Raw genomic sequence first — 15,577 nt, 5'->3', positions numbered from 1 at the left:
AAAGCACCTTTGCGTGGCACTGGCCAGCCCCTCGTAGGTCAGATGTTGATGAGAAGCTGATCCTGACAGCTTCCAAGGGAAGTCTGTCTCCTTTCTACACATTGCCCAACAGCCGTCGGCTGCCTGCTCCTCGCTGGGGGTCCTGGGCTTGCTGTCCTCTTGCTGCTGCTGAGGCTATGGGGGAGAATAAGGATTCCCATCATGCCCCCACATCAAAAACTGCATGTGTCCCACTAGGATGGTGGTGTGTGGACGCTGGAATTGAACTCTTCAGGTGAACAGTGACGAGAACGAGGGCCCCGGCTGGCCCTCCAGCTGGGTAGGCAGACCTCGGAGGTATTCCCACATGTTAGCGTGCATTTTCCCTGACAAAACACCCCGTCAAGAGGTATTTCTTGCCCGTGGCTTTTATGCCTGTGCTAGAAACGAGAAGTGCTAGGCTGAGAGCTGGAGGAAGGGAGGAGGGCACGAGGGCTGTACCGACACATCCCACAACCGCTTGCTCACAGCAGAAAAATCCTTTCACCTGCCAGGAGCTATCATTAGACAAGGCGACACTGGATTTTCTTTGATCCTGAAAATGAACTTTAGGAGGATTTTCCTAGTCGAGTGCTTGCTGCTTTTATTTCCCAATGTAAAATGTGAGTTTTTCTTACCATTTTTTGCTCTTTCAGGCTAGCATTGTTAAAATTGCATTTTAAACCATTTGCAACTTGGTGGGATGTTACTGCTAAGTAACTAGTTCCACTTTCCCAATGAGTGAAGATCTTTGGGTTATTGCTATTATTATTTGATTTAATTTTCAGCCAGCGGGAGGGCAGGACCTGAGTTTTCTATTCCTGTTCTAACAATAAGCTGTAAACAGTTTTGGTTTGAAGTTAATGAGCCTTAATTTGACACATGTGTAATGAGAAATGTCAGCAAGCAGTTTTCTCTCTGCCCTCGAGGTAGCTAGTACTACGTTAGAGATCCAGTTCATAGTGCATTATCGCACATAATTTCCTTTTCTTATCAAAGATTAGCAAATCTTTTGAGAGTGCAAATGACATTCTTCCATTAATACTAAGAGAAAAAGTGATACATCTCATTGTCTTCAGTGGAGCTGAAGAAGTCAAGGATGTGAAAACAGCAAGCAAATGCATGCATCTTTTATATTTTTGTGTATTATTGCTCTCATTATTTTTTAAAATATTAATCTAAAAACTTAATTAAGGTGTTAACTCATAGATTAGAGAAGGTTATAAGAGATGGAGACAATACAATCATGCATAATTTTTTTTCCCTGTTCATTCTGCTATAGATTGTATGTATGGCTGTTTAATGCTTTTCTTTTCCTCCAAAACAAAATTAATAGATAAATAAGGATATTTTTTTTTTTGTGTGATATATAAAACTTCTTCCTCAGCAGAAATGAAGATTTTTCCCTTGAATGGAAAGCTTCTGTCAAAGACTTCCTTACTTCTCTAAATTTAGTATGGGACCTTCTCTTTTTAACCCTTTCTTGTGACTGCAAGTGAGTTTTATGCTGCCAGTTCAGATCTTTCTGCCCCTTGGAGAGCATTTCTGTAGGTGTTATCAGAAATGCTGTTTCATTAGCTACGGAAATTTTTAGTATCGTATGTGTGGGATACTCAGCTTTCCATTAGCAAGACTATGGAGATCAGAAAAACACCCAGAGATGTGTCTAGGTGGTCTGTCCACAGAGATGCCGTTGAATTATCCTTGAAAACTTAGTTTTTTGGTTTTTTTTTCTTCCAGAGAAAAAAAATAAATGACAGTATCTGTTATGCAAAGAAATCCTGTTACTAGCTCTAAATACCTGTGCATGACTGAGTGGAAACAAGTATCAGAATTCAAATCTTTGGGTATAATCTGTAGTGCCGTCTGTGTGGAGGATAGCTGCTTCTAAGACTGGTTGATAACTTCATTTCAGAATATTTCATTAGCTACGTCAAATACCTCGTAAGAAATGCAATAGTGAAATAACAGCCTTACACTGGGGGTGAATTGCCGGAAGCACTTCAGTATTTATTTTCTTGTTGCAGACGCACACTGTTTGAGTTCTTTGATTAGCTCTAATATTGTTGGTTTCATGAAACAGCAACTGGATTGCAGTTTCACCTCTGTGACATAGTTTATCATTGTCCTAGATAGCAGGAATGACAGAGTGTAATAAAAATATGCATAAACATGGTTTTTTCCTCTCTGTGGGGAAAAAGTGCCTAAAATACATGAAATTAGAGCAGCATCAGCTCTGTCTGGTGATGTGAAGAGAAATCCCCTCCTGCCGATTGGCTTTATCCTGTATATTGAACAGGAATGAGCATAAGAAAATGACAAACGAATTAAGCTGTGGGTCAGTTATCGGAAAGCTTATCCTGTCTGACACGTGTGAACACTTTTCTGCCTCCTTCTGCTAGTTTTTCCACCTGCCACGGGGCTGGAGACAGTACCTTACTTGAAATGACCTCCAGACAAACTTTGCACTCCCAGGTCCCCGTTCCCCGGAGATGGGCCTTGCAAAGGCTGCCAAGCAGCCCGGAGGGGAGAGGGCAGGCCGCCCGGGCACAGCCCAAAGGGTACATCAGTACAGGCAGTACCGTGGTTGACGTTTAGCAGCCTTGGCTTTTCTGAACATCCCCTTCAGCAGCCATGTGCAAAGTGCTGCCCAGTCCTGGTAGCACCTTTGGGAAGCACCTACTCTTACCTGTTCTGGAGAGGGAACCTGTCAGCAAAGGAGACCTGCAAAGGACAAGATTTTTTTGGCCTTTGCGTGCCTCCGGTCAGTTCACAAGATGCGGTTAGCTGTTTGTTTTTTCCCTGCCTTACTTGCCCCATCGTGATCCTGTGCTAGAAAATCCAAGTGGATGTATTCCAGCAGGGCAGGGTGGCTGGGATGGGTGAGGAGGGGGTCCTGCAAGCTGGCAGCACTGGGTCTGCCTCCAGTTCAGTGCCTTCCACTCACTCACTGCTTGGCATGGGCCACTATTATTATTATTATTATTATTATTATTATTATTATTATTATTATTATTGCTGAACCGATCCTCCTGTCCATGGCCACAACCAGTTTGTGTTCTTTCTGCCCACAGTAACGTTTGCAGCGATGGACCCTCTGGCTACCAGCCTGTGCCATGTGCAAGACATGCTGAAGCAACCTTATTTTCAGGAAGGGTGAAGTTCAGGGTTAAGTTCACAGGCAGCCATGAATCTTGGCATCCAAAACCACTTCGGATAAGTCAGCCAGAGTACAAGGCCAGCTTTTGAACGCCAGACTCGGCTTTTTTTCCTCTCAGAATTCAACTGGGCACTGACATTTATCTGATTGAAGGATCAGGAGGCACTTTGGAGCGGGGAAAGAAAACAGCATCAGTAATGCAGAGAGGCTCAGGCAACTCGGGGAGGGGGTAGCAAGTGACAGCCTTCTGGGTAGCAACTAACAACCTTCTGGGTCACCGCTCTGGCTGCTGAGCACGGCAGCCGGGGCTGCTGGAGACAGACTGATGATCTGGTTGTGCTCCCCTTTACAGGCTCCGTCACCAACTGGATTTACAGAGCGGTGAATGAGTCGGCTCTGCTCAGCATCACTGCTGCTTCTGTGAACGTATATCATGCCACGTGGCTGAAAGGCAGAGAAAGGTTGCTCCAGATAAAAGATAAGAAAGTGAAGTACTATGTGAACAAAGACCAGTGCAGATGTAAGATACTCCTAAACGGGACTCTGCAAATAGAGAAGGTGGTGAAAGAGGACAGTGGAAAGTACACGGTGACAGTTTATCAGCAGGATGGAAGATTGAAGGCAGAAGAAGATACAATGCTCATCGTACAGGGTGAGTTTTTGGTCTTCCCATGCCATTCCCAGCATAGCTGAACAAGACTTGGTATTCCTGCTCTCTCCTACAAAGTTTTCTACTCGTTGCCCCCCTTTCTGTTTTGGGGGGACTTCCATGAGGCGTACCTCTTTCCTCCCGCCACTGACAGCAGTCTGCTGCTCTTCTCCCTTCTCCACGACCGTGCTGGCAGCAGGGTGAGCGCGGACGGCCCTGCTGCGGCATGGCACATGGTGCCGGGACCTCTCGGTCCCTGAGCCGGGGCAGCACCACGAGAGTGGGGTCTGCTCCCAGCAGCACCCTGCTTCCAGAAGCCTCTTGTGGGAGCGCAGCAACCTGCGTGAGACACGCCTGTGGCTGATGCGCTGTGCACTGCTGGCACGTCTGGTGCTGCTTTATGGGCACCGAGTGACAATTTTTGGTCTCTAGCTACTGCTCCAGCAAGGTGAGCACCTTGTGTTGCATCTGCCAGCCTCCTGAGGAGAGCTCAGGAGCCCAGGTGGCACTAAATACCAATATTTAGGCACTGTGATCCCACTCCATTTTTACTCTAACATAAAAAGTAGCCATCAGTCACCTCCCCTGAGATACACCACAAAAGGAGTTGAATTTGCAGATGAAGAAAACCTCTGTGCCCTATCCTTGCATAGCATAACACAACAAATATGAAGACTGTGCTGTTCAAGGCACACCTAAGCACACGCCCGGGGATTTCAGCTGCATGAGTTCAAAGCATGAAGACAGCCTCCATTCCTGTGCTGCATCTTGTCCTGAGAGATCGGGGCAGTAGCAGCCCAAAGCTTTTGGGATGAGTAGGAAAGACGAGGATTTTGCTCCTTTACAGCTGCTGCCACCTCTGCAGACCTCTAAGCTGTAGGGCAGCATGGGGTTTTTTTTCCCAGCAAGAGGGGGATTTTGTTCTACCCTGCTTCAGCTAGCAGGCACACCTCTGCCAGCCTCTTGAGTTCGTGGGCACCAGCTGGCACTACAGAAATGATACCTTGATGAGGCAGCAATGACAGCTGGGATGGTTTTAACAGGGTTTCTGCGCAGTGGGAGGCCCCGTGGCTAATGGACTGCTGAGCAGTGAGGGTGTCTTCAGGAGTTATTACTGCAAACTGTCTAGAGATTCAGGAAGTCACCAGGGTCTGAAGCTATTTACTCATGCTTTAAGCCACTGAGCTGTCATTGAGGTGGCCTGGGTTCAATTTCAGGTTAAGGTTCCAACCTAGTTATGTGTGCTGCATCATTTCATCTGATATACAGCAGAGAGGTCGCCTTACCTCCAATACACGGTTTTGGAAGTAAGGTCCTTTAGTAACTGTTGGGTGCTACAGTAGTTTGTCAGCCAGAGTATACTTTGTTACTAGGGCTGGACAAACAGCTGTTTCCAAAAAAAAAAAAAATAGTTTAGATGATACCATAACACAACTCCATCACTGGGACCTGGATTCCAGTGTTCCACACTGGGATGTTCCCCTGAATGATAGATTGCACCTTGCAGCAGAGGAGTGGGCTTAATGAGGAAAGGGTGGCTTCAGATGTCACAGCATGAACCTAGACTGCATTTGCTACGAGCAATTCTTACTGACTTTTCATGATCTCTGTAACTTACGCTGCCTATAACTAGAGGTGGGACTGGCATGATTTTGTTTACCTGATCTAAAAGGTAGAAATTAAGTTTTTTCCATCTGATGTCCCTGCCAGTTGCTGCTAGTTGAGGAAAGCCCCGCAGGCTTTTCTGGCTCTTTCAGCACCAGCAGTGATAGACAATCTGGAACCAAAGTGTAGCTAGCTGTTTGCAGGACATAAAAAGAGACGGAAATCAGTTCTCTTTGTCATAACCTCCTTGAGGGTGAAGAGGTGTCTGTTTTGTGTTATCTGTTCTGTTTTAATGGGTTTTCATGCTGTGGCTGTCATGCTAGCTGAGTGCCTTTCATAGTACATAAACCATCATAAGTATCTGTTTGTTCTGCCTTAGAGGAGGTCTCTCCTGATGGGCACAGGCAGATCAGAGCCGACTTCATTCGCACCAAAACACTGGGGCTGGAGATGGAGGGGGCTGTGGCTCCCAGTCCCTCCCATCTGCCGCCTCCCCCAAAACCAGAACTTCCTCCCCTCGCCTGCCCAGCCGGCTGGCTGCGAGCCAGGCTGAGCCTGAAAGCAGTCCAGCCGTTCTGGTGCAGCTCTGATTTCCTAGGCCAGATATGTAGGCTAATATACTGCATTTTCTTTATTATTGCCATGTTAGTTCTGCAATAGAGGTCTAATTTGTCTTCGTTCTTCTCTGGTCTCATTAGCTGCTGTTACTCCTTTACTGCTGATTGGGGGCTAGTCCTCTGTTCTGCTTAATAATGGGGTTTTTCTAAAGGTGAAACCATCTCAGACGTGCCTGTCCCTTTTCTTCTTTTTCAGAGCCTGTCCCTCAGCCAGTCCTCAGTGTCGAATGTGTGAATAAAACTGTATTTGTCAAGTGTGAAGTGAAGCAGAAGACTAAAGATGAAACATTTATAATGGAACTGACTCAACATAAAAGCAAAAAAATCCAAAAGAATGCAACAAGTTTGGAATTGTACACGCGGTATTCTGGGACATTCAGATGTGTTGTTAAGAACCAAGTCAGCGAAAAAATGGCTGAAAAAGTAATGAAGTGCTCAGGTAAAAAAAAAAAAATCTAATTTTGCCAGAATCTGCTAGGGCGGATCCATAAAGCCTGATGCAGTTGCGCTTGTCTGTAGAACGGGTCCAGGTGCCAGGAGTGTCGATGGTTTCCAGTGCCCAGTGTTGTGAGTCTAATGCTGACACAGTTACTGGGAGTTGATGCTGCTGTGGTACCCAGGACGCGAGCTGTCCTTTCTGCTTGGCATTCCCCAGCCTTGTTGCATCTCCACCCTGCTGCTGCCTGCCCCACTGCTACCCTTACGGCATCCCTGCTCTAACAGCAGGTGTGAGGTGGGCCATGCTCCTCCTCTTCTCCTGTGGCCAGTGGTGTCTTCCTCCATGCTCAGTGAGGCCTGGGGGTTGCTGGAAGAGAGGGAGAGGTTTCCCTAGAGTCAAGTGCCTTGCGGGTGGCAGGGAGGCCCCCAGGTCCCACTGCAATGTTGCTTTCACCAGGGCTGAAGTCTCCTGGGGGAAAATGAGGGCTGCCAGCGAGATCAGGCTGGCTGAAGGGTAAATGAATGAAAGAGAGAGATTCTTGCTCATCTCGTCTTTTTCTCCCTCTTCTCCATCACTGCTGACTCTTCTTCCAAAAGTTGTCAAGGTATCCTAATAGACTCAAATGGTGTCAACCATCACTGTCGTAGAACAATGAAGCAAAGGAGAAAGTGGCAAGGTGGGCCTGAAAGTGTTTTAATCGCATACAGCAGAAAGGACTTTCCCCCCTCATTCTTGTCCTCCTTTATTCCTTTAAAACTAATGGTACTTCCCAAAGGTTTACTTCAGTCAACCAGTCCAAAGCTTAAGAGTTGACTTCAGTAAGTTAGTCTACAACTACCCAAGCTGCCATGACATAAATTAACAGCTTATTTTTGGAAAATATGTCCTGGAACCTTTATCCTATGCATATGAAACCATGGCACTGATTTCAAGGCATTTGCTCTTGATTTACATCGTCACGGTGGGGAAATAACTTGCACATTATTTTTCTCCTCTCCATAATCATAACTATGAAGCGCGTGGTTGCCTGCTACCTGTGAATGTGAATGGGTGCTTTCACAAGGAGAAAAGCAAGCTGCTTGGACTCTCCAGCTTGGCCTAGAAATCAGGAGGGAGGCTGTGGACACATTAGCTGAGCTTTGGGGCTGCATGGCTCAGATGAGCATGGCTCAAATGTACAATGGATTTTCTTGCTCACTTGAAAGGTCATCTTTCTAAACCACAAGATGCAGCAAAAGAACTGAAGGAATTGCTTCTTAAGTGGGCAGAGTCATGCTGAAAATGATTAGACAGGCAAAGGAAGTCATCGCTCTACCCCCATAAAAGTTTTGCCAGTTAAGGCAAAACAAAGGGACACATCATACTGGTATGACACTGGGTGTGATGTTCAGTTCAATGTTTAGGTTTCCAGTGCAGTACTGGGGAAGAGTCATTGAATTTTCTGGGCTTGGGTTCATCCCACCTACCTGCGAGCACTTCACTTAAAGCACTTGCTTGCTCTAGACTCCTGCTAGAGCTAGTGGAGTGTGGGGAGCTCATGAGAGCTAGCTCAGTATTTCCAATTTCCAGCTATTTCTGACATAGTGAATTTAAGGAAAAGTCCAGGTCTCAAGGCTAGCCCACAGTGTGAGAATGGATGGAGCAAGTCTTCAGGTCTAGAGGCCTTACTGAAGTGATCCAAGGTCTGCTGTGGCTGACTGAAGGGCAAAGAGCCAAGGTATAGGGCAGCCCCTGCTCTCTCACACAGCTCTTGCCCCCTGAAGGATCCCACTGATGCCTAACATAGCCAAAAAAGGGTTGTTTTCTGCTGCATGAGCTGCCTGACCTGATGGGCTGCACAGCCCCGTTAGTACTAGCATTGGGAAGGGGCTGGGGCATGGGATGCGGCATGGACTTTGGAGCCAAGTGTGAAAACATGCTGCTGGATTAGGTCTGCTTAAGGCAGGGTCAACTAGCCCAAACACGTTGTCTTAGTGAGGAAATGCTGGCTGACGCTGGCTGTCCCAGGGCACGAGGGAGGCAGGCGTGGACCTGCCTGTGCTGCTGGTACAGGCAGGCATTAACCATCAGCTGGATACTTTGATTTCGCTTCTTCTTACCCTTGAAAAATGCTCTTCTTTCACAAGGTGAGTTAGGTGGGAGAATTTTTTTTTTTCTCAAATCATGAACAGAAGAATAAAAAGTTTGCTAGGCTGGTCTTTAAGGTACAAATATAGCATTTCTCAGACACCATAAAACCACTAAACCCATGCAGCACTGCCCTTCCTACTCAGACTAAAAACCCCTCTGACCTTTCTGTGTGGTGGCAAGACTCTGCCAGCTCCACCGTAGATAAAAAATCCCTCAGCTCGCAGTCAAACCTCCTTCCAACCCTGCTGCCCTCCATGAACACCTGGTCCTGCATTCCAGGCCTATCACCTTGACTTTTGACCTTTAGCAGGCAACGCATGCTTCAGATGGGCTTCTGCTCAGCTAACTGTTCATACAAGCCTAACTGCACATAAATCTGCCTGAGCTCACCTGATAGTTAGCTGAGAGAAACAGGCACAGAAAGGGTGAAATACACCTCAGTGAAACACTGGCAGCTAAAGCAGATGAGAAGAACCCCAACACTGAGAGTACTCATCTTTTTTTCCGCTGGGACAGCCCAGGCTGATAGTGGCCTTCATACTGTAGACATCTCGTCTTTGGTGTCATCACTCCTTGCCCTCCATGTGCATGCTCTGCGACTGTTAAGAGTGGTACTAGTGGTGTCATCTCCTTCAGGAGCTTTGTGCGCCAAGGAGCCGAGGAAGGTGCACTTCTGCTGGGTTCAGCTCCACGGCGCCTGTGCTCGAGCATGAACACGGAGTGCCAGGAGGACAGCCGAAGCAGGAGGTGATGAAGGCAGGCTAGTGTTTAACAAACCTTATCTGGCCGAAATAAGAAACACTCATATAAATTTTTGTCCACCCGGCAAACCAAACTCTTGTTTTGAGGCTGTGGGATATTTGGTTATGTCCTTTTCCTTTTCGTGTTTTTTTTTTTTCAATTTGTGTACAGCCAAAAATTGAAGAGGAAGTACCAAAATGCTATGAAGCAAGCAAGTCTCAGTGTTTCCAGCTCAGGAGGAAGTACTTAAAAAGTTTACTTTCGTTGGGTGCTGAGCACTGCCTGGATGCTCGTTGTTCTTAAAAGCTCCATTGCTAGCAGGGACACCGCATTTGTGGTTATTTAAATAAGAAGAGCTGGTGCACATGAATGGTCTATTTTCAGTTTTTCTGCAGAACTTGAATCCATCAGGGAGCAATTAGGATTCTCCACAATGAGGACCAGCAACTTTCTGCTGTGTACAGAGAAAAGGCAAAGGGTGGGTTCTCCCCCTGGGACTGCCTTTACAGTCAATGGGAGAAAATAAGGAATTCTAGCTAGATGTCATGCAAGTTATTTCTTTCCCTCTAACATCCTCTTTCGTTCCCTTAACTAGGCCAGCTGGACCTGTATCTCATCTTAAGCGTAGCAGGAGGTGCAATCTTCTTTGTCATCTTCGTGATTTTGCTTATTTATTGTATCAGGAAGAAGAAAGTAGAGAGGCTTGAACATGATGGTAAGTGTTTAAGGCGCTTTATGTTGCTATCCAACCACCTAAAATCTTAGAGCTTCCTGCTGACAGCAGCCCTGTGGGCAGGAGCAATAACCTGATTTTGGCATATGGAGAATCTCGGCAGATCAGCTAGCATTGCCGGTCTCGGTTTCTGATATGTGCTTTGAACAAAGGACTTCTTGTTCTCCAGCCCTTTTGTTTATTCATGGGGGAAGAATTGCTCCTCTAAAGCTCGGCCAAGGCCACCAGTCATGAGCATCCATGGGGCTAAAATATAGAGCTAGATTTTCCACCAGCAGATTTTTTTCGTTAAATTTATATGATATAAAATTAGGATCCTTGAAATCATTAGTCACATTTGGAAAGATTGTAGATAGTGAGAAGGGGCAAGAAGGGCTCAGTTTTTCTGTGAGTTTCCTCAAGCATCTCACAGAACTTGTCCTCTCTACAAAACAATGTCCTTGGAGGCCTGTCAGCACTGGAGGTCCAACTTTGGACACTTCAATGAGTGAAGGTTTTCAGAATGGGCAGAGATTTCGTCTGTCATCCAAAATTCATGCCTCTTTAAGACCACAGGAAATACTCTGCCAGAGGAGTGGTGTCTCAGTCTTGACAGAGAGGTTGCCTTGAATTACAACATGGGTGCTGCTGCTAGTTTGGGTGGACAGAGGATACTGAGCTGCCACTCAAGAAAAGTTGTCTGGCCCACCTGGAAGGGGAGGCTAAAGCAGGAGGGAGATCGCCCTGGCAGGACTTGTTTAAAGGTTTGTTTTTGAGTCCTGCTCCCACATGCTGTGTCGGGCTTCCTGTGTGGTCTCAAGTAACAGCTAGTCTCTGTGTGAGTCAGTTCTCGAGTTAGTTACAAAATGGGACTAAAAGCTCCTTTGTACACCACAACAGTCCTTGTCAAGATAAAGAGGGCAATGTCTGAAGGAAGCCTTAGCTGATACCTCAAAGGTGCCGGTGGTGAGGCTGACAACAAGGGCGAGCATGACCAGTCCCACGGCTGAGGGGAGTGCAACCTCACTGCAAGTGAATGTGAGTGACTTGCCATGGACCTCCCACTTCCCCTGAAGTTACAACCATGAAGAATAGACACCCGCTTTCTCCGTTTGCTGGGAGAGCTCACCACTGTGCAACCATGGGACATCACCTCAGAAGGCTTGCCATAGCTCGTGAGCACAATGCTGGTGTGAGCATAGCCATCTGAGTGTTACTTTACATGAAGGCTGTTCATGTTTGAGTGTGATACTTTACTCCCTCGACTGTGCGTTGATAGCATATCCTCGATTCTTGGGTCTGGATTCAGCAAGGATTAAGAAAAAGAGAAGTCTGGCAAAATGAGAACTAATATAAGAGGGTGACTAGCCTCTCTGAAACAGTTTATTGTGTTTAAGGCCATTTCACTGTCCCAAGAGGTAACTCCCTCAATCCCTAAAATAAGCTGACCGACATTTTAGAAACGATGAGTCAGTGACAAAAAGTCAGCTGGTATGAATTTACTGCTTCTGCATTTGGGGAAATAAATGCTGGCAAAAGTGACCTCTGGTTTCCAGGCGTCTGGAAACCCCAGCACAGAGAGAGGCAGGGCAGGCTGCTTTGATGTTTCTTCCTAGGGTTGCATCTCACTGTCCCTTCCGTGGCCCATTTCCAGAAGAAGACAGAGCAGCTCAGGATGGGGGTGTCAGTCGGTGACTGCTGGGGCCTCCCCGGCGAAGTCGGTCCCCCAAACACGGAGAGGGCAGAGCTGCCCCAAGCACCCACAGGTACCTTGACCTCAGCCAGGCAGCTAAAAGGCTTTCAGGTTTGCCCGGGGTGCCCAGGCAGAGGTGATTTCGGTTGTTCCACTGGAGTAGCAGGAACACCTGAGAGTGACAGTGGCCTTCCAGGTCAGACCAATATTTGGCTTTTTCTTGCTTGGGCCAAGCTCTTTTCCCCTGGCTGTTCGACTTCTGCTTAACCTTCGAGTACGTGCCTGACTGCTGGGTCCTTCTGCCGTTGCAGCCGAGGAGGGACCGACGCGGGCTCGCCCTGCGGAGAGTGAGATGGTGGTGCGGGAGCTCCCTCAGCCGCTGAGCACTCCCACCCCGAAGCAGCTGCGAGTGCAGCAGCGGCCGCTGCCGCAGCCCCAGGCACAGCCCCAAGCGCTGCCCCCGCGGCCCAGACCCCGCACGCAGCAGCGGGCTCCAAACCACCCGCGACAAAGACCTTGAACGTCTGCCCTGTGAGGGACAGCGCGCTCTCTGCTCCACCGTTCACTGGGAAAAGAGAGTTTCCAACAGCCAGGAACCCCTCCTGCCCAGCCTTGTGTAACGCTTAGCTATGAAACGGCAGCTTCTGTTGCAGAAAATTAAAGAGAGCATCTAATGGAGATGAAGAGACCCAGTGGAGGAGATTCAAGGTGATGGGCATTCATCCCTGTGGCCATTTTTCTTCAAGTGTTAGGGTATGGAGCATTGAGCCTTGAAACCTGTGTCTTTCTGTGGTTCACTTGTTTTTACCGCACCTTGTTGTCTTCGTGCTTTTCGGATGGATTATATCAAGAAGAAGCTGAAGCTGTGGTGAGACAACACTGGCCTAAGGATCTTACAGGGTTTTGTCACATGTCTTTTCTTTCTCCTGCCGCCCATTAGGACAGCCCTCTGGCTTCAGCGTCAAATGAATGACCTCCCGGATTATAAAAAAATAATTGTAAGTAATTAAATGCTTGTCTGAAGTTGAAAGAATTGGTGTCATCTTATGCAGAGAAGAAAATACTGAAAGGAGATGTGAGAGCCTTGAATCATGTGAGTGGGAAAAACGCAAGTGGGAAAGAAGTAAACTTTTCACTTTCTCAACAGTATTTAGAACAAGAAACCACAGGCTTAAAATGCAGCAAGGGAGAGTTAGGTCAGAATGGTTTTTTTCTTTTTTTGCTAGCAAAGCACCAAAATAGATTTCTGGGAGAGGATCTCCAGCACTGAGGGTTTCCAAGGGCAGATGAGGCAACCATCTGTGAGGCACCCTCGTCCTGCTGGGGGCCAGGGGAACGTGCTACTTGACCTCCAAGGACTGTTGCAGCCCAGTTTTCTGTGACTCCTCGCCGGCAAATAAAACGAAACTTTATTCTCATCATAGGTCTGTTTGGCTATCCAGACAAATTTTTCGTCATAGCAGAGGTCTGGTATCCATTGGCTCATGAAAGAAGTGCTACAAACTGCCAAGGAGTCTGGCTGCTAGTGGCATTGTCTGAACTGTCATGGCTTTTCATCGTAGGGCCTCCTGCTGATGGTGAGGGACTGTGTCCCTTGATTTTGCTGGTAAGCTCCTCGTGTAACCAGGTGATGACAGAGAACTGCTGAGAGATCTTGTTCCCAAAGGGAGAGGTTGGACTGCAATAACTGCACCTGCATCACCTTCCCTGTGCTGGACAACCACTGCTTGCTCCTCTGATCCTTAGAGGTGTTCATAACTGCCTCCATGGGACATTTGAGGAGCCGAGAGAGGACAGGCCTTTTCAGAGCCATGTCTGAATGGATACACGGGCCCATCTGGTGTAAGAGGCAGCGCAGTCAGAGGGAGAGAGAGCTGCGAGAGCCACAGAGTCATCCAACTAGCATGTTGTTGCCTTAGGCAGAAGAATGTATAGTACCTCCTTCAGGCTTGACTATCCTATAGGTGCCAGGGGAGATAAAACAGCCATCCTTTGTTCCTCCTCAGAAATGTGGCTGTTGTCTTCCAGTACAAGGGCAGGGAAGTAACTTGTCAGGGAGAAGGAGGTCTCTGCCTCCTCCGGAGCTCAGTCACTTTGCTTGAACTCTGGCGGTGGACACAGCTCTGGGAGTATCACTTGCTTTCACCTTAGCTTTCTGCAGTTTGTTTTAGGGCTTTCACTATTTAAAGCTGCATTTGGTAAACATTTCATGGTTTGTTTGGTAACATGCGCTATATCCCTGTACTGAATGAATAAAGACAAGAGTGGGTGGAGGGGATCTTGGCTCATGCCTGTGCTGGTACTTCACTGTCTGTGTCTCACTTTGCTACAAAGGGGACAAGAAAAACATTTTGGTCCCAGAGCTGTGGAAACACGGATGCTGAAGGTTTCACACTGATCCCTGGGAGGTACCGGCGGAGTGTCGGCAGCCTGTGGGCTCGGGTCAGCGTGGGTGAGCGCAGCCGCTGTGCCCGCTTGCCTGCTGCTGCAGCTTTACTGGTGCCCTCTCCAGAGCAAGCAGCTGAGCTGGGACCTCTCTGCGGTTATGGGACCGCTGGTCCTTCCTGGGAGAGAGGGATGTTTACTGGGACCTGAGGAGGAACACAGGAATGCTTTGCAGATGCTCCTTCCCCATGGCTGAGGCTTGGTGAGCTTCTGTCATGCCTTTGAGAGACTGTCCCGGGCTTCCCACCAGCTGCTGCCCTGGGCCCTCCCCTGCCTGGGGCTGGTGCTGGTGCTAGTGGGGTGGCACTTAGCTCCTTGCAGAGGAGCACTGGTGTGTGCGTGGGGTGGCAGCAGGGTGGATCTGGCCCAGCACAGAGGAGTGCTTGCTCTGCCGGCAAGGAACCGCAGCACAAAGCTAAGTCATGCCCAGGACAGCAATGGGAGGCGAGAAGCTTTTCTACTGTTGGTCGCAAACTGGGCCCAAACCTGCCCTCAAGACTGGGCTTGAGACCACCCTGTGAACCGTGGAAACCTCTGTTGTCTCAGCTTAAGGCATGTGGGGGCTGAGCACACCCGAAAGCTGCGCTGGTCTCCCCTTCCTGGGGAGGGGGCTGCCAGCGGGCACCCTGAGCACAGGGCAAGCCAGAGGCCACAACGGTGGGCATGAGCGATGTGTGGAGGTGCGTGTTTTGATACTGCCCTCCACCTGGCTGATGTAACCACGGGCTGAGAGACGCACTCTCAGCCCCAGCCAGCTCACTAAGGTCCCCTCTGGGTTACTCAACTCTCTTCAGCTAAATGTTTCTCTCTTACATACTAACAGGCTCAAAGCTCAAAGCTTTCTTGACAGTCACTGTTGTTTTTGCAATGTCTGATGTTTGTTCATGATGTGTTGCAACAGGAGGTACTTGGACAGTCCTAAGTTCTATTTGGTGCCTGCTTGAAAAGTCAGCAATTTTTGTGAATGTGTGTCATGGAGCATTCAAATCTCGGGTTTTTGTGCTGTAGAGGATGTTTCGGTTCTGGAAAATGAGCTGACTGCGAGACCTAAGAAATAGCAGGAAGTGCTTGGCTCTGGTGATACTTGCTGCAGCCTTTCTAGGTTCTTCTTTCATAGACACATCTACCAGTGAGTCACACAAAATGAAGTGTTTTTCCCCATTCTTCTTGAGGGGGATGAGGTGAGAGGGCTGATGTGCTGGGTTGTGCTCTCTAAGGGCACTGCCTTGTCCTCCTCAATTGGAGGGATGCAGTTTATGCTGCCCTGGTGTCAGCAGGGTTCAGTTTTGCTTGGTGATGTGCTGCAGAGCCAGCGCTGCAGGAGTGGGAGGAAAGTGCAGCTCTGTGATCAAGGCAGGTCTGTAGCCG

The 15,577-nt window shown here is 48.1% G+C and overlaps 1 protein-coding gene across 4 annotated transcripts in view; it reads left to right on the top strand.

Moving 5' to 3' along the window:
- Nucleotides 1-525: 525 nt before the first annotated feature.
- The window catches only part of CD2 (CD2 molecule), a 44,630-nt gene continuing 29,578 nt past the window's right edge, over nucleotides 526-15,577 (top strand). For 2 of the 4 annotated variants that reach the window (XR_012761932.1, XR_012761921.1), the window contains exons 1-5: nucleotides 526-641; nucleotides 3,531-3,830; nucleotides 6,246-6,488; nucleotides 9,955-10,074; nucleotides 12,076-12,762. Coding sequence is in view for 1 of the 4 variants with exons in the window: in XM_075411244.1 (XP_075267359.1) it covers nucleotides 581-641; nucleotides 3,531-3,830; nucleotides 6,246-6,488; nucleotides 9,955-10,074; nucleotides 12,076-12,284 (933 nt within the window). In the remaining 3 variants the exon portion in view is untranslated. Of the gene's footprint in view, nucleotides 642-3,530; nucleotides 3,831-6,245; nucleotides 6,489-9,954; nucleotides 10,075-12,075; nucleotides 14,036-15,577 lie in introns of those variants that run through there. The other 2 variants (XR_012761930.1, XM_075411244.1) reach the window with 2 other exon arrangements.

This window comes from Opisthocomus hoazin, chromosome 1 (assembly GCF_030867145.1).
Source record: "Opisthocomus hoazin isolate bOpiHoa1 chromosome 1, bOpiHoa1.hap1, whole genome shotgun sequence".
In the NCBI taxonomy this organism is placed as follows: domain Eukaryota; kingdom Metazoa; phylum Chordata; class Aves; order Opisthocomiformes; family Opisthocomidae; genus Opisthocomus; species Opisthocomus hoazin.
This window is presented reverse-complemented; position numbering and strand designations above follow the sequence as displayed.